Source organism: Notolepis coatsorum (assembly GCF_963971535.1).
Source record: "Notolepis coatsorum genome assembly, chromosome: 10".
Taxonomy (NCBI): Eukaryota; Metazoa; Chordata; class Actinopteri; order Aulopiformes; family Paralepididae; genus Notolepis; species Notolepis coatsorum.
The window spans coordinates 94,943,494-94,969,749 of record NC_140174.1 but is presented as its reverse complement, the minus strand read 5'-3'; the positions used below and the strand labels follow the sequence as shown (position 1 = coordinate 94,969,749).

Genomic DNA, 26,256 nt, shown 5'->3' with positions numbered 1-26,256 from the left:
AAGGCAAGCGCAGTTTTATCTGATCTGCCACATGAAAGAGTATCCAATTCAGATTGCAAAGTGGAGGGTATCTCACCTTGGAGGGCGTCTACACAAAAGGGGGGGGCTGTGCTGTGTGACAGTAACAAGAAAAGGAAAAATAACATTTCATTCCTCGAGTCGGTTTCTATTCTACCGCCGATCGTCTCTTTGAGCGTTTGTACTACTATGGTATTTTGATTTCTGAATAGAAATTGTGAAAAGCGACAGGATTTGTATCAGATTTTTTTATCTGATTTTTATCTTAGGTTACGATTTAGGACTCTAAGTTGCAGCAATACTTTCCCCTTTCACTGACTCTTCTGATAGAAACACACAGAGCTGCCTCCATGACCACAGGTCTAGTGTTGGGAACTGATCAATACATTGCAATTCGTTAACACCATCACAAACCACTTACTGAATTTATAATTATTCATTCATTAATCCCACCATGTTAGGTATTTGAGCTCCTTATGCAAGTTTCAGGGAAATTTACATAAATGGTAAATGGTAAATGGCTGCATTTATATAGAGCTTTTATCCAAAGCGCTTTACAATTTGTTCCTCACATTATATTATACCCATTCACTCACGCATTTACACACCGATGGCAGAGGCAACCATGCAAGGTGCCAACCTGCTCACCGGGAGCAATTAGGGGTTAAGTGTCTTGCTCAAGGACACTTCGACAGGCTGCCTGGGAGGAGCGGGAATCGAACCGGGAACCTCCGGATTACCAGTCGACTGCTCTACCTCCTGAGCCACTGTCGCCCCCCACATCCTAACAATTTGTTCTGGTACCTAGCAGTAAGTCAGGTCAACATGCCATTTGGCCCTAGCTAATTTGATACATTACTATGGTTGTAGTGACCAAAAGTCTATATACATTTGTATAATATTTTCACAATTTATATACAGTAATTACCCCTGTCATAAGTTACATTGAGAACTAACATGTTTGATGTTTGAAATGTGAAATGTTCATTCAATCAATCACAGTGCAGATTGATTGATTGAATGAAAATTGTATTAACAGATTGCAGAATGGGTACAATACAGTATGGCTCAATACACACAATTGTTAAGGGGATGCAGACCAGAGAAAGACTTTCGTCTTGTTTACATCAGGGTCCCCCATTTTCAATTCATAATGAATTGTAAGTAAGGGTGCAACTTGCTCCGTGCAATCCATTCTTTGTGGATCTATTTTATAGCCTTAACCACTTTTAACTATGCTGTTATATTCAAATACTGTTTTAATTATGCTCTTAAAATGTATGAAATATCTCTATCTATTCAGTTTTTACCTGGCATTTAACAGCTTGCCTAGGGACTGCAGTTGAAAACTAGCTACCCAGCTAACACTGGCATATTTACAGTGGTGGTACTCTGTCTCATTACTGTTGAATAATGTGCACTGTCCCTATTCAAATAAACGTAATAAATAAACACGTCAAGAACAAACTGTCTTAACCCTCATTGGGTCTGTGGGACCCATTCTCTTTTATTAAAATATAAATAACATTTTAATTATGTTCTCACCCTGCAACTCACACTTGGCCTCGATAGAAGAACACATTTTCATTGAGTGCACATTTATATTACACATAATATTACATACGCGGTGTTCAGGTCTAAGGCTAAGTGTGGACAGGTTCACTGTGTACCTTCACAGTCTGCCTCCACCTTTTTTCATTGACATTTCCAAGATAAACCTGATTAATTCCAGTCATGTCTTGATTATAATGGATTTTTTTTAATCACATTTTATCACAGAAAAACGAATAGCACTTTCAATGAGGTAACTGGCAAATATGAACCATATTATGCTGTCTAGATTGCTTGTAATTGGGATAAGTTAAAATCTGTTAAGTCATTTAGTCATAAATCGTTTTTGGCTTCATTGTTTTAAAATCGCAATAATGTCGTGGATCCACCAGACCCGTGAACATTAGGCAAGTAACAGAAACGCAAACACCACACAGGGGGTTAATCTGAAATGGTCTGATTTGGTCATTTCTTGAACTAACCTTGCTGAGAAGGAACAGAACGGCATAGGGACAGCGGGCCTCGTCTGCAACGTGCAGTGTTGTTGGAAGTCTCGAGAAACTAGTTGATCGGTTGATAGATAAATGCAAGCTGCCCTACGTTCATCCGTGATCCTTCTGACTGAGATGAAGCTCGTACCTAAAGCACTCGCCTCCTGCCTTCCTACTGAATTTTGCCCTGCAACCTACTGAATTTTGCACTGCAATCTACAGAATTTTGCACTGCAATCTACAGAATTTTTCACTGCAATTTACTGAATTTTGCACTGCAATCTACAGAATTTTTCACTGCAATCTACTGAATTTTGCACTGCAATCTACTGAATTGTGCATTGCAACCTACTGAATTTGGAGACATGTCGTTAGATGGATCAAAACGAGTTTGGCTTTATAGAGTGAATTTGCAAGCAAAAAAAAACGTATTAAATAGCCCCATTTCATGCCTGAATGCAATGTGAAAATTCAAGATGCCATTTAATCTCAGGTTCAATAAGGATACTGTATGCATCTTACTTTACTGTATGCATCATACTTTACTGTGTGTTCGTACTTTTCATATTGGTGTTTGGCATGAAAGTCGACACAGACACACACACGTGCAAACGGGCACACACCCACGCACACACAAATCCTATTACAATTTTAACAGCTCTGGCTGCCCCCTTGAGCTGGAGAGGGCAAGGAATAACAGAGCAGGAGGAAGTCTCGGCTCCTTACCACTGATGGGCTATTAGTTATTCTAGGTATCAGAAGCACCATTAGGTCTGCCATTTAATGCTCCCATGCCACGTTCTCACATGAAAGCTACAAGACGGATAAACAAGCCCGTCTCACCTCCAAGCCTATGACCAGGCAGGCATTCATTCAATATACATATATCAACAAATAGTTTTCACAGACACATCGTTACTAGAGAACTAGACAAGTGAACGCTGCTGCCGGATGGCAGGTGGACAGGAAGTGAGTCACTGGCTCAAGTTAAATCTAATTAAACCTGTTGCTACATCAGGTACAAACAGCGGAGAGCCACTTCATGAATAATGGCACTGCAACTAAATAATAACACAAAGGTACAATAGGCGCATTTGTGACTGTTCCACCCTGCAGTGGCTTCTAGGTCTCCGACGTTGCGCCGGAGAACACGACGGGAAAGTTAAGTGGTGCTGCGGTTGTATTCCACAGTACACAGCCTGCTGCTGCCGCTGCCACTGCTGACAAAAACACTTTAGAGAGTGATTTACCGGAGATGGATCATGCCATGTGGAGGACAGGAGAGGAGCTGTGTGCCAGTGTGAGATAAACCCCCCCCCCCCCCCCCCCCCCCCCACCTCTTTCTCCGAGCCTCGCTGACAGAGACAATGCAGGAGAAAGATGTCTGGTGTACTCTGCTGTGTGCCGGCGTTTAGGCCAATAAAAGGAAGCCGGAGGAGCACAAAGGTGCAGTGCAGATTCCAGCGGCACTACATCTTCCCCCCGGCAAAGCGTGCCCTGTTAATCACACTCTACCACACTGCCAGCGGAACACAAGCTGTGGGACGGGCCGAGACAGATACATGGCATTAGGGGGAGAAGAATACACAGGCGAAGAAGAAAAAAAGCGGCTAATTAAGCATGGGAAAATGTATTGACCTTTGTGTCAAGACTTTCCGTCTCTCTCTTACTCCCTCCGGGGGGGCCGTACTGTGGCTTTATCAGAAGAAAGATCACGTAAAAAGGATGTTTTGCCTCTTTTTTTTTATTGCTAAATGAAATATCAATCGAATGCGGTGTCGTGGTTATAGTTTTATACACGAGCGTGGCAGAAAACAAGGCCGATTGGCAGGATTTGTCTTTTGTTTGGCCCCCCTGAGGGCCTTTGTGATCGTCTTCAGCCGGAACTGGCAGTGATTCCGCCTTGTGAGCTGAAACTATTCAGAACTATCATAATCTATGTCTAGTAGGAGGAAGAGAGAAGGGGATTATCTAGTATGATAATATTCACACACAAATACATGGTTTAACGGAAACGCATGCACGCAGTAATGTCACTCGCCAATCCACAATTCACATGTCTTGCGTATTTTAGCAAACGTGGGGACAATGACAATGCCTGCTGCTGTAGCAAATACACAGGATGGGAGCGGACCAACTGCACAGTGACTTGATCCAATAATGTTTTATCATTCAATAGTGGATAGAAACGAAATTTGAGGAAAGAAAACATAAATCCATCATATAAGCCCTCTTTCATTGAGAGTGAAAGATACAATTGTTATATTGTATATGTACGGTACGTTTTGTAGTGTATTTGTATTTGGTAGTTTGGACCCCAGGGAAAAATTGTTGTCCTTGCAGTCTCAGCTATTTGGGATCCTCTTAAAACTATGAAATTGCAATAAGAGCAGAACAGAGAGCGGGTAATCAAATGAAGCTGCACGCACCCCGGGCGTGTTGTCGATACAAGTCACTGTGCGTTGATCTTTATTTCCCAAAAGAGACGAGACACAAGGAGGAGGAAAAAAAACATATCGTTTTTTTTTCTCCACATATTGTTAGAAAGATTTACCTCTCATGCCCCGCAGAGGAAATGGGTTTTTGTGGAGGGCAACGGTCATACCTCGCATTCTCTGGAGCCGGAGATGGTGTATGTGTAGGGTCCTGTCCCATTGACCAGCACGTCCATAGTCTCTGAGTGTGTCGGCTTGTAGTCCACAAAGTACTCTTGCAGGGGCGAGCTGAGAGTGCGCTCTGTCTCTCGCACCTTTTTCTGACGCTTTTTAACCACGGAGCGCTGCTGTAGCTGCTTGATGCTGCTGGGGTAGCGCTTCCACGAGACGTAGATAACCAGGAGAATAATAGCCACAGATAAGAGGAGGGCCACGCTACCGGCTATGATCTTATGGAAGGACATGTACTCTGTGTCAGGCAGCGGGATCGTGGGGGAGATTTCCGAGGGATCAGGGGTGGCACTGCCGTTCCGGGATGGCTTTTTATCCGCCGTGGTCAGGGTGGGAGGACGCGGGAGCTCGGGTTCCGGCGTGGGGTTCACGGTGGCTGTAGTTAAGACGACGGGGCTGGCCGTCGCTTTACAGATGTTAAGCGTGTCCACCGTGTCGACGACTTTCTCTCCCTGTGCCTCCTTGGGGCCGGCGCAGATCATAGTGGACTCCTTGTTGCCCTTGAAGTTCCTCAGCCAGGTCACCAGGGGACACAGGCTGGGGCTGCAGTACCACACGTTACCGGCGAGGCTGATGGTCGTGAGGGAGATCCAAGCTTCCACCGTCTGCTGGGACATGTTGCTGAGTTTGTTAGAATCCAGGTTGAGGGTCTGCAGGTTGGGGAGACATTGGAACGCCCCGGCATCCAACACCTGGAGCTCATTCCCTGAGAGGTCCAGCTTTTGCAAGGATGTCCACATCCACATTAGGCCCTGGGTCATAGATTTGATACGGTTCCACTGCAGATAGAGTGCTCGCAGGTTCGCCAGGCGGGGGAAGTGGGCAAAATTGATCTTGGAAAACTGGTTGTGTTCCAGATGAAGCTCGACGAGCTTGAGCAGTCCGGCGAAGGCGTTGCGCGTGAGGCTCCGCAGCCTGTTGTAACCCATGTCAAGGAACTCCAGATTGCGACAATCCTGGAACACTCGCATCGGAACGTTTTTTAAGGAATTCGACCTCAAGTGTAGACTGAGTAACTTCCGCAAACCCAAGAACTGGCTAGGCTGGAGGGCCTGCAGTTTATTGTAGGAAAGGTCAAGATTGCGCAAATTGGGAACATCGTGGAAGGTGTCGTTTTGTAGCTGCGTGATCTTGTTCGAGCTGAGGATCAGTTCCTTGAGCCGCCGTATCCCGTGGAAGGCCTGACAGTCCACGGTGACAATGTAGTTGTGGTCGAGGTACAGCCAAACCAGCTGGCTCAGGCCCGCGAACTGGCTGGCTCTCAGGCTCACCAAGCTGTTGTAGCGCAACGAGAGGCCCTGTGTTCCGACAGACACGTTGTTTGGCATGTCGCGGAAAGCGTTGGATTCGCAGTATATTATTTTCCCATCACATCTGCAGCTCTGGGGGCAGGGGCGCTCTCGGATGCCGCTCGGAGCGGCCACCAGCCAGGCCGGCACCAACACCGTGACAACAAGCCATTTAAACACAGGAGGTCCTAGAGACACACAGAAAAAGTAGAGGACTCATGAGAGACGAAAAACAACTTGACTGCAAACGTTTTTGGCCTATGTCTAAGAATAGAATAGCATAGAGTAAAACAGGCCTAATCAATTGAATGAGAGCACAGATGTAAAGATCCTTCATGCAGGCCCATTCGGAGGCTGTTGCATCTGTTATGAACAGTCTGGTATGAGCAGTCCTTGCAACCTAATTCATGTGTCCCTCACTGTTGTGACAGGTGAAGGTCTATACGCTCATTATCACTGTCAATCTGTTCTAACTGGTGCAGGTCTACGCTCATTATCACTGTCAATCTGTTCTAACTGGTGCAGGTCTACGCTCATTATCACTGCCAATCTGTTCTAACTGGTGCAGGTCTACATTCATTATCACTGTCAATCTGTTCTAACTGGTGCAGGTCTATGCTCATTATTACTGTCAATCTGTTCTAACTGGTGCAGGTCTACGCTCATTATCACTGTCAATCTGTTCTAACTGGTGCAGGTCTACGCTAATTATCACTTGTCAATCTGTTCTAACTGGTGCAGGTCTACGCTCATTATCACTGTCAATCTGTTCTAACTGGTGCAGGTCTACGCTCATTATCACTGTCAATCTGTTCTAACTGGTGCAGGTCTACGCTCATTACCACCGTCAATCACATTCTTGGATACATCCACCCAGGAATGATTATGGGGGAACGTATGCATCAAAGATGATCAGTTGAAGACGAGTAGTTGGTGAAATAAAAAACCCAACGAGATCCTATAAACTGCAAGGAATGGTCATTGGCTGGGTTCCAATGCCAATCAGCACCCCCCCCCCCCCCCCCCCCCCAATTTTCTATTTTCTTCTCTCTTTCTTTTTCTTTTATAGTCTTCGTTATCTTCCCCCGAGACTAGCAATTAATCTCACATTCTCATCATTATGGAGAATGAGTTTCCATTGCTTGGAAATTAATCCAGCAATACATTGTGGGGGAAATGTACCAGCTATATCTGTGTGTGTGTGTGTGTGTGTGTGTGTGTGTGTGTGTGTGTGTGTGTGCGCGCGCGCGTGTGTGCGTGCGCGTGCGTGCGTGTGCGTGCGTGTATACATAGGCTAACCATAGGAATAGTGTGGAGATTACATACCCATATCTGTGCAATATCGGCTCGTCGTCATGATTAGAGCTCCCTGTTGCATGTGTCCCAAGCCCACATGTTAGACGCACTCTGCATTATGGTCCAGATAGTTACGCATGTATTCGGCCGGCGGAGCTACAGCAGCACTAGTACCCCCAGTACTTTGTGCACAGCCGCACACCTGTCGGAGATATAACTACAGTAAGCATTGGTGAGGGACGGTCTATCTCTGTAGTTGCGTACCTTCCGAAACAACATGAGCCTGATGATGCAGGTAGGGTGCAATCCGTTAAAAAATCCTTGGGTGGACGCATTGACGCTTTATTATGAGAATCCCCTTTTGTTAGCGGATGTAAAGACGTGCCTAGACTGGCCAATTGAATTTCATCGGTATGTAAAGCTTCCCAAATCGATCAAATAAAGACATTTCGGAGGAAAGCATGTAGTCCGAGAGGCATCAAGTAGTTTTTTTTGTATTCCAGAGGTAATTCAGAATGAGAGCGGCTGGCCACGTCTGCTGTGGGTTAGACGCGTTGGGCATCTACAAAAGAAATCACTTGTTTTATCGCAACTGGGATGATGTTGGTATAGGATTATATATAGAGCTGGATGGTGCTCTGGATAGAAGGTGTTGCGATGCCCTCTCCTGGCCACAGGGCGAGCCGATCAGCTGTCGTCGCAGACTTTTTTTTGTCCTACTGTATTTATCAATTGAATATTAACTTTATCAAAATAAATAATCTGAAGTTTGTTAGGGTTTATTTTCTGTTTTCTGTTTTGAGTTATGATGCCGCAATATCAAAGACGATGCAATGTGATGTCACCATCAAAATGGTATTGCCTATGAAAAAACTATTTCCTATAATAGGAAAACGTTTTTTCAACTATCTCAGGCAGTCCAGTTTGATGATACCAGACAGCCTTACTAAAGCCCTTCCCTTTATCCTAAAGGGGCACTTCACCAAAAAAAGAAAAACGATGCTGATTTATTTTACACATAATCTCATCGCACACACAAAAAGGTTTTGCACACATTCATTTCGTTTGACAGTAAATTAGTTTGAATTACATTTACATTTTACATTTAGTCATTTAATTGACGCTTTTATCCAAAGTGACTTACAAGTTCTGTACGACAAGTCATCAGGAAGGGCACAACTCTATCAGCTGAGTAACAATGTTCATCAAGTGTTGAGTGCTACAGTGTAGGTTAGTTTATAGGACAAGTGCATGACAGTAAGAATAATGGCCACCAGCGATGTCATCGGGGACATTGAATCCTTGTGTTGTGTTAATTACAGCGCCATTAAATAATGCAGATGAGAAAATAGCAATACCAATATCTTATAGGGACTGCTATACCTTACCTCATTGAACTGTAATGAACACAACGCAGGGATTCAATGTCCCCGATGACAAAAGCGGTTAGAGGGCCCTTTTGGGCATTGACCCAGGGCCTGGGACGACTGACAACTCGTTTTTAAGCAAATGTGTGCTTGAAACAAGTAAAGTAATCTGCCAGTGCAGTAAGCAAATTTGCCTTTGCAAGATTTTTTGAAATAAGTTAAAAAAAAATATATATATATATATAGATATATCTAGGGTTCTCTCTCCTGAATGGATAAAGTAGCAACGGGATAGCAGGAAATGTATTTTCTGTTTACTGCAGAGCAGAGGGACTAGGAGACTCATGTTACTGACCAAACACTCTGTATCAGTGATGGCTGTTGGAATGCGATTTAACACTTATCTTAACACAAAAATACCACTTACAGCACCTTTAAGGTTAAAACGCTCAGTAGTCTCGCTCTTTTAAAATAGGTGCTGCACGTTCTCACTCAAATGTGTCACGAGTAAACAAACAAGTGGTGTTTTTTCGGACCGTTTAATGGGTGTTTGAGTCAGGGTCAAAGTCATCACTTCTAACGGCTCCCTCTGCCCCTTAACGAGCAGAGTGATTACCGCTAATGAACATTAATGAACATTAGCGCGCATATCGCTACCACACTGCAGTTTGGAAGAGGAAAAAGAACAGGTGAGATCAACAATGGAAATCCGAGCAGCGAACACATAGCGTAGGCGCTACCGTGTTGAGGCTCGACCGGGGATGCAACCTTCCTGACCGTCTCACCATCAGTTCATATTGTAAAAGGTAAATGGTAAATGGCTGCATTTATATAACAGCTTTTATCCAAAGCGCTTTACAATTTTGTTCCTGACATTCACCCATTGTGGAGGCAACCATGCAAGGTGAGCAACCTGCTTACCGGGAGCAGTTAGGGGTTAAGTTTCAGGGGTTAAGACACTTCAACACCAGGGGCGTTTTTAGGGTTAGAAAACATTGGGGGCTTCAGCCCAGGGGGGTGGAGGCCCCCCCTCCCCCTTATTTCTTTTTTTTCTTCACACAGAAATACGCAATTTTAGAGTAATTAGAGACAAATACTGAAGAACTAGATTCGAGTTTTTTAAAGTGAGGTCCAGGTCCACGAGAGGGATATGGGCAGTCCCCATAGAAAATTCAAAGTTAACAGGACCAAATCATCAGTTTCTTATTTATTTATTTAACCTTTATTTAGCCAGATAAAACATTGATATGGTCCAAGAGGCCCCAATGTGGGTACAAATATACATATATACACATACATACATACATACATACATACATACATACATACATACATACATACATACATACATACATACATACATACATACATACATACATACATACATACATACATACATACACACATATACACCAATAACAAAATAAAAACACAGTTAACTCTTTCAGTGCCACTCACAAGATTTCTCGTGTTTTTTTATAGGTGGTTGCTAGCCACTCACGAGATTTCTCGGATTTTTTATTTTTTTTTGCGATCTGGAAAATTTTTGCATCACCCGAGCCTACCCGAGTATAGCCGAGGGGCGCCGACGATCACTGTGGAAAAAAGCGCCCCCTGTCGTCTCCCAGATGACATAAGTGATTTTGGAATGGACTCAATGAAAATGAATGGGGAAAAAAATCCGGTACTCCACATTTTCCAGTTCACTGATCCAGCCGGGGTTACCACAGTTCATTCTGGAGCCTCAGATCCCCGCGGATCATAGAGATCTACTGTGTCGCGTTGGATCCATACACTTATCGATTTTTTCTAATGGTGATCAGGAATTGGAATATACCAGTTGGATACCATCTGATGTCAGGTAAGGACTCTGTGTTATCAGTGGTAGGATAATCGGAGTAAGTTTGATGAAGTTATAAGCTGTTTTGTGAAATGTCTTCTTTCGGTTTCATTGTAAAAGTCCGAGAGGAAATCAACGGGGCGATTATCAGTGCGCGGCCGTAATGTGCGTGCGTGCACGTATAATATTGATCATCTAGCGTTTATTTGAAAACGATTCATAAAAAGGCCGACGAATATCAACGTTGTGGAATATTCCACTAAAAGACGATTTTCATAGAATGCTCCAGAATGAGCTGTTTTTTATATCAAAACGGGGGCTTTTCTAACTGCTCTGAAACGGAAACGACGCGATAAAAAAAGAATCTGCCTTCACAGCACTGACTGGAAAATAGTATTTGATAATGCGATGGGCAGATTAGACACATAGCCATAATTTAAAACATAGATTAGGCGATATTAACGTTAACATTGGCGCCGATGGTGGCATTCAAGCGGTAAAACGGAAAACCAGGCATGGCATTGAAAGAGTTAACACTATGATCACCGATGACGTGTTTAGACGTCATTCCTAGCCATGCTCATTCTGCCGAAGACGCCGTAACTCGTCTTTGATGTCAATAATTCAAAAATCTGTGATCGAAATCATATTTCCCCTCCGGAGCCCTGAGACACACTGCAAAGCTCCACTCAACTCTTTAGCGGTTCAAGAGCGCCATCTGGTGGCCGATCGGCAGATCGCCAACCGGAAATGACCCTTTGAACCGGTAGTGCTCATCCATATGTGGTCCGGGCACTCGCTATCGTTACAGAGACTCCGTCTTGACACAGTGAACATCGATCGGTGCAAATAACTCGAAAAAACAACATGATTTGGACGTATATACTATTATACAACCTGGAAATGGATCGGGCATTTCTCCATCCAATAATAGAAAAAATTCTGTTCCACGCTCATCTGCCAGCGGCGCGAGGAAGCCACGGTAAGATTCAGCGTTATATTCTAACGTGTTCCATATAAACTGCTATGATGAACATATGACCCACTCTGGATGAATCATCTAACGCTGCCCACGGAATTATAAACGATCCCCCGCCCATCCGGTCATCATCAGATGATATGTAGTAACTCCTAGAAGCACATCCAGTTGAAATTTTATCTCGCACAGATTCCTACCAAACTGTATTTGATCATCAATATAATGCATTTAGGGCTATAAATCACGTTCTGAAGAAAGCTGCAGAAAACGATAAAAACATACTTATACTTTAGACCATATTTTAGTATGAATATGTGAATGAAAAGGTTTAACGTTGCTACACCCTGAACAATACATATAGGACATTGAATGGGCCATAATAATGGCAATTTAGCAATAGAATTTAAAAAGTTATAGCCCTGCAAAGAAGGGGAACTTCTCCATAGACAAATAGAGATGGCGAGGGATGGTAAATTATGAATTTAACCCATGGCGATCAAAGTGTTAAGAATCATACACATAAGCAAATAAACAAACAAACATTATGCACAGCCTATGTACAAAAGAAATAACAGTTAATCTCTAGTCTTTACAGTTTTCTTCGATTGCATAAACACTCAAATCAAAAGTATTACACAATTATCAAAACCTTACACTCAAGGAGCAAAACATAGGCCCAGATCTGCACCCCTATAAGCACAAAGTCAGCCTCACACTTTTTGCAAAACAATACACAGTGATTTGCAAAACACTAAACACACTTGCATTACATTACACATAGAATGTCAAATTACCACACATATGAGCCAATTGGTTAAACACAGCAATCAGATGCACAAACACACCATTGCTTAATTGTAGATACACCAATCAGGTTTAAGCACTATAAAAATGCAGCAGGTGAGTTCACCTGGCTTCAACCAAAACGGAAGCAGAGTGAAGTACTGTACACAGAGAACGTGAAAATATACAATACATTCACCAAACACTACACAGGACAACCAATGATGCAGACTGATGAAAATATAAATGTTCTCTCCATATACCCAAATCAGTCAACATGTCAACATGGAGAATCGCAACAAAATAATCTCTTGCCAGATCCAGCTAGGCAAAGAGATTATGTCTAGTATTTTCTGTACTCTATTTAAATGTTTTATTTTTTTGTTTTTGTTTTACTGTAATTTTAACCTGTACTGGATACAGTATTTTATGTTTGTCTGATATTTGCTGAGCTTACTGTGTTATGCACACTGTAGTAGCATGAAAACTGGGACATGTTTTGTTGTGATTCTCCATGTTGAAATGTTGACTGATTTGGTTATATGGAGAGAAAATTTATATTTTTGTCAGTCTGCATCATTGATTTGGGTAATGGGTATATGGAGAGAATTTTTTTTTCATCAGTCTGCATCATTGATTTGGGTATATGTAGATAAATAAATTATATTTTCATCAGTCTACAGCATTGGTCTTGTGTAGTGTTTGGTGAATTTATTGTATATTTGCACATTCTCTGTGTACTTCACTTACAGTACTCTAATCACTGAGAAGTAGAATTGCTAAATGTGTTTTAGGTTAAGCACAGCAGTGTGTAACTGGTTCAAACAGAATTAAGTCATATGAAACGTGTGTTTCATATGGTAACAAAATGTAGTTTTTATAAATTAGTGTATAGTTTGTGTTTAATTTAGCAAAGGATCCGAGGTGTTCTGATAATTGTGTGTGTGGTTGTGCTAATTGTGTGTAGTGTTTTGAAACACCGGGCCCTGTTTTCAAAATCGTGCTTAAGCAATCGAAAAAATTGAGGAACATACTACCAGCCAAAGGAAGAAGCAGAAAATGATGGACGAGTATGTAGTTGAGTCATCTTGTGGCACAAGCTCAGACCTCATGGAGATCAGCTGAGACAGAGACTGTTCTATCCAGTCCTCGACAGAATGCTGCAAAGAGCTTGAGAGCAGGTTCTCATGAGTTGGAGAACAACGTATGAGAGGCATACAGGCATGTTATCCAGCCTCAGACCAGTTTCTCTCAGTGGAATGGCTGCAACCCCTCGCCACACATTACAATATCCAACTACTGCCAGAGGAGATCACAGTTGCAAAGTGTTTCCTGGCCAGGACAGGCAGAGATGCAGTCCCTACTATCCAAAGTGTCTTTTCCCTCCTGGATGATAATAATAATAATAATGCATTTGATTTATAATGCGCCTTTCAAGACACTAAAAAAAAAGTCCACAAATCAGTGAATGAAAAAATTATATAGGATCAAATGAAAACTACTACTTGCTAAAAATCTATGTTTAAAAGTACTAAAAACCAAAGAAAAATACCAAACACTAACAAACATTCAGCACAGACAATGGGGATGCTGCCATCAAAAAAAAAAAAAAATGTAAACAATTTTTATTTTTAATTTTTTTAGATCCGGGGCTAGGAGAAAAACATCCGGGGCTAAAGCCCCGGAAGCCCAGGGCTAACGACGCCACTGTTCAACACGCTGCCTGGGGGAGGAGCGGAAATCTAAACCGGGAACCTTCCGACTAACAGACGACTGCTCTACCTCCTGAGCCACTGTGTGATTGTGTGATCGTTTGTGAATCATTTGAGCAGACAGGTCCACGTATTCACAGCGAGCACAGAGGGAGACAGAGCCATTAAAAGGAGCGCTGATCTAAGTCTCGTTTATTCAGTCGTATGCTCGGTACCTCACCAACACGTGTGTTTTCGCAAAAAAAACATTCCCGGGTTCGACGCCTTCGAATGGGACTCGTGAGTTTGTGGTCTTGACTTGGAAGTTGGAAGTCGTGAGGACACCGTTGCTAGGCGACTGGGCCTTGAAGCCACCGAGTGATGTTCCACTTACAGTAGAACATTGTGAACGCCGCAACGGTGGATTGTTCATATGGACTCTTCTCGTGAACATGGGAAACACGGGTTCCATTTGAAGGCGGCACTTAACTGAAACTGTTTTCGTTGGAAGGTTTTTAAGCGAATACGCACGTGTTACGACTCACATACGACTGGATAAATTAGTTTGTAAACGGATGTTTTGATATCATTTCGCCGTTGTTAAACCAAATCTCTGTTAACTTCAATTCATCAAGTATTTCTACAGTTTTTGGGATTCTTTGTTCACCGTGGAGAAGACGAAAGAGATCTTCATGAATTCAAGGCAGCACAGGGTGAGTAATTGATGTACAAACGATCATTTTGGGCTGAAGTGCTCTTCTAAGAGCTCCATCTAGGAGGAGTAGACTTTGCTCTTACAGTACTTTCTGTACAGTACAATTCCGTCACCTTCTGCACCTGGCACGTGTAGGACGTGGATTGATTCCCCCGAGTCTGCAGCATTCACGCTCTTCATTAAGAGACCTGTTCCACGCTAATGACACGTCACGACATCCGCTCAGGTCGTTCCCCTCACATCATTGCTCGTCCAACAAGTCGACGGCACCCTAGTGGATTTGATCTATAAAGAAGTTTAATCTATGAAAACAGAATTGCCTGGGAATCTCGTGTATAACAAGCACGTCTGATATGCCATGACAATCCTAATCTCAAAGAATTGCAGTGAAAGACGACGTTGCTACCCAGTGCTCGGTCGCTTCATGTACTGCCTTGTGTGCCTGTGTCTGAATTCTGATTTATGTTGTTGAAGTCCTCTGCCTGACATGACCCACTTTCACTCTTCACCCAGCTATTGCTTTGTGGTCTGCGCTGTCACAGGCACACGCAGGCCTATGGATAAATGGACTGCATTGAAATACAGCTTTTTATCCAAAGCGTTTTACAACTTGTGCCTCACGTTCGCCCCCTTTACTCACACATCCGCACACAGGCGGCGGAGGCGACCATGCGAGGTGCCGACCTGCTCATTGGGAGCAGTTCGGGGGTTAAAGGAACACAGCCAGCATTGCGGATACTGACCACTAGACCGTAGACCAGACCGTATGGCCTAGTTTAAAACTCCAGGAGAGGTGTTCTTGGCCAACAGCTAGGCCTACAGCTAGTGGTCCGTATCCGCTTCCATTGATTTGTGCTAAGCTAGCCAGATGGCTTTCTAATGAACGCACAAAGAGAGAAAATTGGTATCCATATTCTCGTCTGACTCTGGAGAAGACGGCGAGCGCATTTCCCTTAATGTTGGCGTATTCCTCCAGGTGACTCGCTCGAGGACACTTGGACACGCCGCCCGGGAGGAGCAGGAATGGAACCGGTAACCTTCTACCTCTACCCTGCTACGGTGGATCAACGTTTTAATATTCACAGAACACACACACAGGACATGTTGTTTTTCAGCTTGGAAATGGAGTCACTACCTTTTCTTTCTTCAACACACCTTAACTTGAAGGCCCTCCAGCTCTTAGTGACAGTCTATAATTGACTGGCTGTCAATCGTTAAATTCCAGATCCATTTAAAGGGCTCCTCTCAACCCACCCCCCATCTGCTTTACACAGCAGTGAAGGTACACGGCCACAGTATACACTCGCCTCTCGCTCTGCAACTAACTCAGCCTCCAAATTGCTGCCCATGAAACATTAATGACTGTCTGTGACTTACTGAGCCCTGAATAATAAAGCAAAGGAAGGACCTGCTTCTGTTGCAGGATAACGAATCCTACGTAGAACGTTATGGAAATAATATATATAAGAATGCAATTAGAGAAAAGGAAGACACCTACAGTACAACATTACAGTGTTATATTTACTTGACAGTTTTGGCACTAGGTTATAAATGTGCAACTTTAATTACGTAGAATTCCACACAGGGAAGTATGCATGAAATCTGGGACATGTTTCTTGAGGAAAGGTGCTGTCCCAAAACATCCGTTACTTTGTCCTCTGCATTTTCATTTCATTTCATTTCAAACCTTTATTTCAACTCATAAGACACTGAGGTTACCCTCATTTACAGCGACGACGAGCTTACAAAACAAGACGTAGTTTATCAGCAATTTCATACATATAGGCACCATAAATAAGAATAAACAATAAAAAATCAGCCAAGACAGTTACAACTGACACATTTTAAATGCAGCAAAAGAAGGAAGAACCTTCAGTTTCAGAGTCAGTCGGAGGGCATTCCAGGTTTTGGAAGCATCAAAGGAAAACGCTGTTTTTTCTAGTTCAGAGCAAACTGGAGAAAACCTAAGAACCAACCAGTCATTTGAACGTGTAGAATAGGTTCCAAGATTCCATTCCAACAGTGTAGTGATGTAAGAGGGACGTTTACCAATAAGGGCTTTAAAAATAAACAAATACCAATTCCCTACCTGCCTTCCTTGTCATTCCCTGGGTTTTCCATTAAATAACCTAAACCACCTCATTCTCCTGTGCCTTGTGAATAAAAAAAAAAAAATATATATATAGTTATACCAGAGAAGGCTATCCAACCTTTTCGTAAAGGAAATATTTTTACGAAAGGATAAATATCTGTCACCAGTAATAAATCTGAGTGCACTGCAGAATGATAGACAGAGTCCAGTGGTTTAAGAGTTGATCAATATCATATATATGTATGATATATATCTATATCTAAAAATCACATCACAAATCAAATCAAATCAAATCAAATTTATTTATAGGGCCCGACAACACACGTTAATGTCCCCATGGGCCGAACAGGTCTTCTTTAAACAAGTCAAGAAGACAACATAACAATAAGTCAAGAACAGAACAAGAACACCATAGGGTCCAAACATTTTTTAGATGAATGCAAATAAATGAAAGAATGCAAGCACTCCCAGACATACCCCACGCGAAGGTAAGGAAAAACTCACTAAAACCTAACAATAGGGAAAAAAAGCTCCACAGGCAATGTGGAGGAGAGAAACCTTAGAAGGGCCGTTCAAGGGGGGATCTCCCTTCTTAGATGTCGGTGATAGTAGTGTTGCAGACGGACAGTTGGTAAGCATGCACTCATGTGTGTGGTGAGACACAGATGAGTGCATGCAATAGCAACTGTACATTTTGAAAAATTAAAGATAGAGCTAATAATCACCATAGTCATAGTCCAAAATGTATAAGAAAACAGCTTCAACAATCCTCTTTCTACTAATAACAGGAAAGCTGGATCTATTTCTGTACAGGAAGTGTGTGTACAGGAAGCCTGTTGCAGCTTGGAAGCAAGAATATCCACATGGAACTTAAATGAAATTCTCTCATCGAGCCACAAGCCAAGATATTTATATTCAGTGACTGTCCGCTTACGGTAGATATAATATGTAATGTAATATAATATAATATTCACTTCATCATAATTGGGGGGCGACAGTGGCTCGGGAGGTAGAGCAGTCGTCTGGTAATCCAGAGGTTCCCGGTTAGATTCCCGCTCCTCCCGGGCAGCATGTCAAAGTGTCCTTGAGCAAGACACTTAACCCCTAATTGCTCCTGATTAGCAGGTTGGCACCTTGCATGGTTGACTCCGCCATCGGTGTGTGAATGTGTGAGTGAATGGGTAAAATGCGAGGAACAAATTGTAAAGTGCTTTGGATAAAAGCGCTATATAAAATGCACCATTTACCATTTACCATTTTATAATCAACATTTCTGGCTCTCGAGGACAGCATACATTTAGTTTTACTAGCATTGAGGACTAATTTAAGATGGATAAAAAAGCTTCCTGAAGAACATTAAAAGAAAGCTGCAAGTTCTCAGTGGCCAACTGAACAGTGTCAGCGATACAGTACACGCTAGTGTCGTCCGCATACAAATGGCTTCTACCAGGGCACCATCGAGAGCGATAGGTTATGTATATAACCTAGTTATATTAGTATTGGCCGAGCGTCCCGCTCTAGCCCTACTGAGATATGGGGTAGAGCGGACGCGAGACGCGACAGATGTACCCCCTGAGGACCCGTAAGCCCACATCAAGGGGTGCAGGGAGCCCTGTCACCCCATCCTTCCTAATGAAGGGGGGGCGCAGTCAACTCCACCTGAATGCGAACAAGGGAGAACCAGAACCCCTTGAACACACCGCACAGGCGGAACCACGTGTGACTTAACACACTGTGGCCCATACCCACACACTCCTGCTACCCTACCAAAGGACGGGAAGCAGGAAAGGCCACAGACCCCAGAACCGCCTGGGAGACAGAACCCCCGGTCATGTCCATGAGGTAAAACCTTACAAAGGGGCCCGGGGAGGACCATGAAGCTGCAGCACAGATGTCCTCCACCGAGGCCCCATCCAGGAGAGCGGCAGAGGCAGCCACCCCACGAGTGGAGTGCGCCCTGATGCCCCCAGGGGGATCCTGCCCAGCCAATGTGTAGCAGAGGGTAATGCCCTCGCACAACCAATGGGACAGGCGCTGCTTCGACAGTGCCTTACCAGCACGAGACCCACCGTAACAGACAAAAAGCTGATCGGTAACCCTGAAGTCCTGAGTACGGCTGAGGTAAATTCCCAAAGCACGGACTGGACATGACAGGTGAAGGGCCGCATCCAACTCACTGGCGTGAGGAGGAGGACGAAACGCCTGAACCACAATATCCCGGGAGCGGAAGGAACTCCGGATATTTTTAGGCACGAAAGCAGGATTAGGTCGCAGAGTGGCACCGCAATCGGCCCAAAAAGACAGGCACTCTGGACGTACCGAGAGAGCACAGAGCTCACCTACGCGTTTAGCGGAAGTGACAGCCAGTAGGAACGCGGTCTTGAAAGACAGCTGTCCCAACGGCGCCTGCTCGAGCGGCTCAAACGGGGCCAAGGACAACCGACCAAGGACCAATTGAAGATCCCAAGCCGGAGCCAAGGAGCGTTGCACCAGCTTAACGCGTTGAGCGCCAAGCAGGAAACGCTTCACAAGAGGGTGGCTGAACAAAACAGTCCCCTCAATACCCTCATGATAGGAGGATATAGCTGCCGCATATACCCTCACCGTCGAAGCCGACAGTCTATCAAGAAGAGACTGGAGATAACTCAGGACAGCACCCAGGGGGCAGGAGACTGGGTCCCAGCCCTCCCCCTTACACCACTCTTGGAACGCACGCCATTTGCCCGCGTAAACCGCGACAGTGGAGGGAGCATGCGCATTCCGGATGGTACTAACCACAGAAGGGTCCATCCTCTCCAGACTCACCCTCCCACCAGCCACACCAACAGGCGTTGGCCCAACACCGGAGCCTGGAACAGTAATCCGCCGCGCTGTGAGAGGGCCGTCGCTGACCACGGAATGACCCAAGGAGGAGCGACCAGAAGCTGGATCAAGACCGGGAACCACACTGCCGTGCCCCGGTCCGGCGCGACCAGGATCACCGTCCTGCGCTCCCTCTGTATCCGCTCCAACAGCTGACTCAACAGCTGTACAGGAGGAAAAGCGTACAGAAGACCGGGCGGCCATGGAAAGGTCGAGAAGGCATCCACCCCCAAGGGGGGATAATCCGCTCGACTGAGCGAGAACCACAAGGGGCACTTGTGAGAGCGTCGGCACGCAAACAGATCTACAGAGGCCTCCCCGAACCGATCCCAGATCTGTCTGACTATGTCGGGGCGGAGTTCCCACTCGTCGTAACGAGGACCGCCCCGAGACATTATATCTGCCGCCACATTCTCTGTACCAGGAATGTGGAGCGCCCTCAGACTGCGCAGCCTCCGGGATGCCCATAGCAACAGTTCGACCGCCGCCCGGAGCAGGTGGATGGAACGAGTCCCACCCTGCCTGTTGATATACGCCGCCGCCGTCATACTGTCCGTCCTGACCAAAACGTGTTCGTCTACCACCAGGTGGTCGAACCGTTTGAGGACCAGGAGGACCGCCTTCAACTCCAACACATTGATATGCAGGGTAGCCGGGCCAGCATGACCTGTCCAGCTGCCCCCCACTGCATGGGTCCGACACGTCCCTCCCCAACCCGCGAGAGAGGCGTCGGTGAAGACCGTGACGTGTGAGCCCCTGCTGCCTATGGGGACCCCAATGGTGAGGATACCCAGCCTCCTCCAGTGGGCGAGATCTCCCCATATCGACAAAGGAACCGTCAACCGTTTCCATTTGTCCCTCACCGGATCTATTCTCAAAGAGAGAAACCACCTCTGTATCCTCCTCATGAAGAGGAGGCCAAGAGGAACCACCGTGTGAGCAGATGCCATAAGGCCCAGCAGACGCATCACTTGCAGCGCCGTAACCGTCCCTCCCAGACGGAAACCCCGAGCGCGTGACGGAGAACCCCCCGACGCTGCTCCGAGAGGGTTGCAATCATGGGCCTCGACCTCAATGTCAAGCCCAAGTACTCCACCTGTTGACTGGGAAGAGGGGTACTCTTCTTCCAATTCACAGCAAAACCCAGGCTGGTGAGGAATTCCACCACCAGCCGAGTATGAGACCTGGCAACCTCCTCCGAACGACTGAGGAGTAGAATGTCGTCGAGATAGAACAGAACTCGTACCCCCCGACGACGTAAGGGCTCCAGAGCAGTCGCCACGCACTTGGTGAATGTGCGGGGAGCCAGAGAATAACCGAACGGCATCCTCTGGTACTCGTACGCTACGCCCTGAAACAGGAACCGTAGGAATTTCCTGTGAGGAGGGTAAATGGGGATGTGAAAATACGCATCCTTCAGGTCTATGGAGGTGAACCAGTCTCCCCTCCTGACAGCAAGCAGAAGGAGTTTGACGGTCAACATTCTGAATGGTCTCGCTACAATCAACCGATTGAACGCGGACAGATCCAGTATAGGTCTGACCCCCCCTGTTTTCTTGGGTACCAGAAAATAACGGGAGTAGACGCCTGACATTGCGTCCTCTCTCGGGTCCACAACGACGGCCTGCTTTGCCAACAGAGATTGGATCTCGTCGGCCAGGGCTGTCACTGCGTCTGACCCTAACAATAGGGTCGGCACCAAACCTGAGAACAGAGGATGGGGTTGTACAAACTGCAAAACAAGCCCCCCCTCCAATGTTCTCTCCATCCACCGATTCAGACGGCATTCCTGTCGCCATATGTGAACATAATCCCACAGCGCACCCGCCGTCAACTGACGCTGGGCCGCAAGGAACAGTAGATAGTTGGCCCGGTCCCTCCCGCTGTGCGACGCACCCAAGGGGGGACCCCGACAGAAAGGGCCGGTTTGATACGGGAGAAGCTGTCATCAAACTTGTTGACACACACCCCCCCCCCTGAACACCCCTCTAGCGCATGCTGAGGAGTTGTTCCGCAGCTAGACACGCAAGGCATGAGGACCCCATGGGCTCCTACACGCCGAAGCCCTGCAGTGATATTGCTACCACTCAAATCACGCTCGCCTCTCCTTTGCAGACCACTGCCGGTTTGACGGGAGTGGGAGGCAACAGCGCGATACCCCGCCTGGCGAAGGCGAAGCCGGGGTAACCCCTGCTGAGCATTCAACAGAAGAGGCAACGAGTCCCCCAGCTGACCACTGTAGCTAGTGGCAGCTGTAACACCAGGTTCCTCCCACCCACAACCTGTGGTGTAGGAACCACACAACGGAACATTCTCACGGACAGACCCAGGCTCAGCCATCAACTGGGTGTCAGCCCCTGTCCCCATGAGAAGTGAAGAATGGGGCCGCATACGCTTCAATGAAGGAGAACGATCAGAGCCCCGCTTCCGTGAGTAACAGAGAGAGGATTGAACGGGGAGCGGGCTGCTCGCGGCAAAATGACGACGGCTTGTTTTACCAAACTCGAATTCACCCAAAATGGCCGATCCCTTGGCCGCCAAGGCTGTCGGCCTCGCAGTACCCTGTTGACTCTCCAACCAGGGCACCACTAACGGGGAAAACATGGCCGCCTGTCGAGGATCTCGCCACAGTCGTTGACGAGACCGTGCTCCCACCTCTGGCTGCACAGCGTGAGGCGGTGTAGGACCCAGATCAACAACCGCCTGCGCCTCCACAGAACGCCCAAAAAGACTATCTGTGGAAAAAGGAGTCGTGAGGAGAGAAAACCTATCCTCTTCCCCAAGAGGAGATTGCTCCAACCAAACATGCCTAACAATCAAAGTTGATAGCATCCTAATCCTCCCCGCAGTTATAGCTTGCGACTGAGTCAAGATCTCCATAACACCACAAACATGAACCATGTTTACAATGCCGGCCGGACCCAAAGTCCTACTACCCGACGCCATTGTGGATAGGAAAGTAGCCAGCTGAGCCATAACACTGGCCGCCGCTAAATGCCATCCTGTAGCAGTATACCACTCATCCGTCCATACTGCCACCCTCCGAGCCGATTTGCTATCAAGCATCGGCCGGGCGGAACGTCGTTCATCCCCGCCTGGGCACAGGAAAAAAGGTACCCCCGGCCTGCACCCTGTTGTTAGCCCCTTTACCTGCAAAAAAGGTAAATAGGACCCCCCCACATCCACCACCGACTGACCTTCATCAATGAAGCTGGTAAGAGGAGGGAAAAGCGGTATCCCGCGGTGGGGATTATTAGACATTCCAGCATCACATCAGCATTAGCAGAAGTAGCAGTAGCAGCATTAGTGTTAACAGCATGCTCCAGGATTGCCAGGAAATCGTCCACTGCAGTGGAACGATCGCCAAGCCGCCCCGGCCCTGGCGCCGAAACATACTCCACAGCATTACCAACACCGACATTGATGCCTACTGACACAGACCTCACCTTTGTACAAGCCGACTTGCTAGTCAAACCTTGCACGCTGCCCCTCGGTCTGCCGTCGTCAGCCGAGGAACCATCAGCACAGGTCTCATGTGTCGCTGAAACAAGCTCCGAAGAAGCCAGGGAAAAGCAATCCTCCGGTAAGCTTTCAACATTATGAATCTTCTCTGATCTTTTCATCCTGCTAGTTACATACGGTGCACGCAGCCGATACGATGGAACGAAAATAGAGGAAGAGTGTTTGGTGACCATAGTCATGGTTATATAGGCTACGCCTCCATAGGGGCGGGGCCCAATCAGATGTGGGTGCATTAAGTTGTTCGTATTGGAGTACAGTAGGTACTAGGAGATAAGGGGTATCTCAGTAGAGCTAGAGCGGGACGCGATGGCCATATACGATATATAACCTCCTGACCAGCTGCATAACCGCATGGTACGGCGGCTGCACAGCATCCTGCCGCAAGACCCTGCAGCGCACGGTCAGAACAGCTGAGAGGATCGTTGGTGCCCCCCTGCCCTCCCTCCAGGACATCTACAATACACGCCTGGCCCGCAAAGCACTACGCATTGCGGGCGACATTACCCACCCCTCACAATGCTTTTTCACTCTCCTGCCCTCCGGGAGGAGAATGAGGAGCCTCCGAGCCAGGACCAGCAGACGGAAAGACAGCTTCATACACCAGGCTGTCAGGAAGCTGAAGTCTCTCCCAGCTCTCCCCCCTCTCTTACTCTGCCACCACAGAACCTGGACTAAGAACCCCCCCCCCCCACACTGACACACACACACACCCAGCTCTCCCCCCTCTCTTACCTGCCCCCCCCTGCCACTTTACAAACTCACTGCCACTTTACTTTACTGCCATTATTTAGTTTTATTTATTTAGTTTACATCATATTAGTTTACTGCCATATCCATCATCTCACTGCCACTTTACTTCCATTAATGTATTATTGTTTTTTACTGCCATTATTTATTATTCATACTTATTGTGTACCACTGCTGCTAAAAATTCTCGTTTACCTCTATAATTATTTACATTCACTCATACATTCACTTTTTTTAGCTACTGTCGTGTCTACATTGTATATAGTCCTGTATACTGTCCATATGTTACTTTATGTTTATAGTGTACTATATGTTACTTTGTTTATATTAGATCTTGTTTTTTTTCATTTCTCTGTATGTCTTGCACATTACAAGAGGTGACAATAAAGCTGACTTTGACTTATTTAATGGAAAACCCAGGGAATGACAAGGAAGGCAGGTATAGTTGTAGCACTGTGTCACTAACAGGAACAGCTGTTCGCCACGGACCAGTTCTAGGTTCGAATGAGGAGAGGAGTAATATACACAGTCAAAGGAGTAGTAGACCAAAGACAAGGTTATAACAGTGACCGGTAGTTTATTCACAACAAGCGCGCTAGCTAGACAATTACAATACATACAGTGAGGTAAAGTGAAGTATCCCTTTTAGGTTCTTTCATTAACCACTCCTTCTTTCAGGAGGGTTAGTTCGATATCAGGTTCTAGGTTGATTGTATCAACACATTTGGTTCGGTTCAGACGTCTCTGAGGTTATCACTAGCTAAAGCTAGGTTTAAAGTTGGACATTAGATGTATCCCTTTTTCGTGAGGACCTCATTATCTTTCTTCTGCAATTGCAGATCACCCTATTGGATATCCTCACTATTTCTCTTTTGTTGAGCACAAAGAAAATAACGTTTTAGTTAAATGTAAATTGTGTCTTGGTTCAAAGAACCTATCTTACATTACAAATGTTAATAAGACAGATTCAGTGGAAAATTATACCAAAGATTGCTTCGTTTGCTTATAAAAACTACGTGGTGGTGGTCAACAAAAAACGAATTGCAGTATGCAAAACGTGCGGCTCGAAAATCACAGATGGAGAAGCAACAACTTCCAACTTCGTTCGACATTTGAAGCTGCACAAATCGGTAAGTAACTTGGCTTGCTATTGATTGATTGATTGAAAACTTTATTAACAGATTCCAGAATGGGTACAGTACAGCTCAATACACACAATTGTTAAGGGGATGCAGACCAGAGAAAGACTTTCGTCTTGTTTACATCAGGGTCCCCCATTTTCAATTCATCATAACATATATGACATACATGACATACAGATAGACAGTACTGCTACATCTATACATTTATGACATACCAGATTTGCAAATACAGTACTGTTTGTGAGAGAGAGGATACAGATGCACCACCTGTCACATTATGCAAAACACGCCCCATTTAGCTTGATTTATTGTAGCCACGCCCCCTTTTGCACTTTAAGGGCGGGACTTAGGGGTATGTCATACCTTATAAGGGCATATAGCCAAGTTTGATGGATTGTAACCACGCCCCCTTTTTTAGATGATTTAAATGACAGCTAAGGGGGTGTCACTTTCAGAATCGTGACAGTTTCAGAACTGCAGTGAACCTCCAGAGCGTCATTTCACCCTACGGAGTGGAGACACACACAGCATGGGGAGAATTCTTTCTACACACACACACATTTTCTTTCTACTCAAACAAATCTACTCACACTCACAAACAGCATACTGACAGAACGGCTATTGAACATTTCTGAAGAATAATACATTGTATTTTACATTTGGCAATTGGAGTACACAAATTGTATTTTATTCTGAAGATATACATATTGTATTTTTGCTTAAAAAATATACCCCCACATATACATTCTGAACATATACACTTATTCTGTAACTTAAACCACACACACTTTAAATGTTTAATCTGTAAACCTTGGAATACACATATACATATTGTGAAGATATTGACTTTTGGAATACTTATTGTGAAACTATATTCTTAAGATACACAAATACATATTGTGAAATGTTTAATCTGAAAACCTTGGAATACACAAATACAATCTGAAAAAAAAAACGTTTGAATCTTTTATTTCTGACACTAAAAAAACTTATTTTTGAAAAAAATTCTAAAAACTCCTCCCCTTCCATAACCAGATGTCCCTCCCCTCCTAAACCGGATGTCCCTCCCCTCGAAACCAGATGTCCCGCCTCCTTGAATCCTCGACCAATCAGAGAAGCCCTAAGGGGTCATAAATCATCTAAAAAAGGGGGCGTGGTTACAATCCATCAAACTTGGCTATATGCCCTTATAAGGTATGACATAC

At 45.3% G+C, this 26,256-nt stretch overlaps 1 protein-coding gene across 1 annotated transcript in view; it reads right to left on the bottom strand.

Annotated features, from left to right (window-relative positions):
* The window catches only part of LOC311235641 (uncharacterized protein), a gene marked incomplete at both ends in the record, with an annotated part of 250,317 nt that overhangs the window by 198,258 nt on the left and 25,803 nt on the right, over positions 1-26,256 (bottom strand). Inside the window, one exon of the mRNA XM_084323106.1 lies at positions 4,666-6,203. Coding sequence (XP_084179232.1) covers positions 4,666-6,203 — 1,538 coding nt within the window. The remainder of the gene's footprint in view (positions 1-4,665; positions 6,204-26,256) is intronic.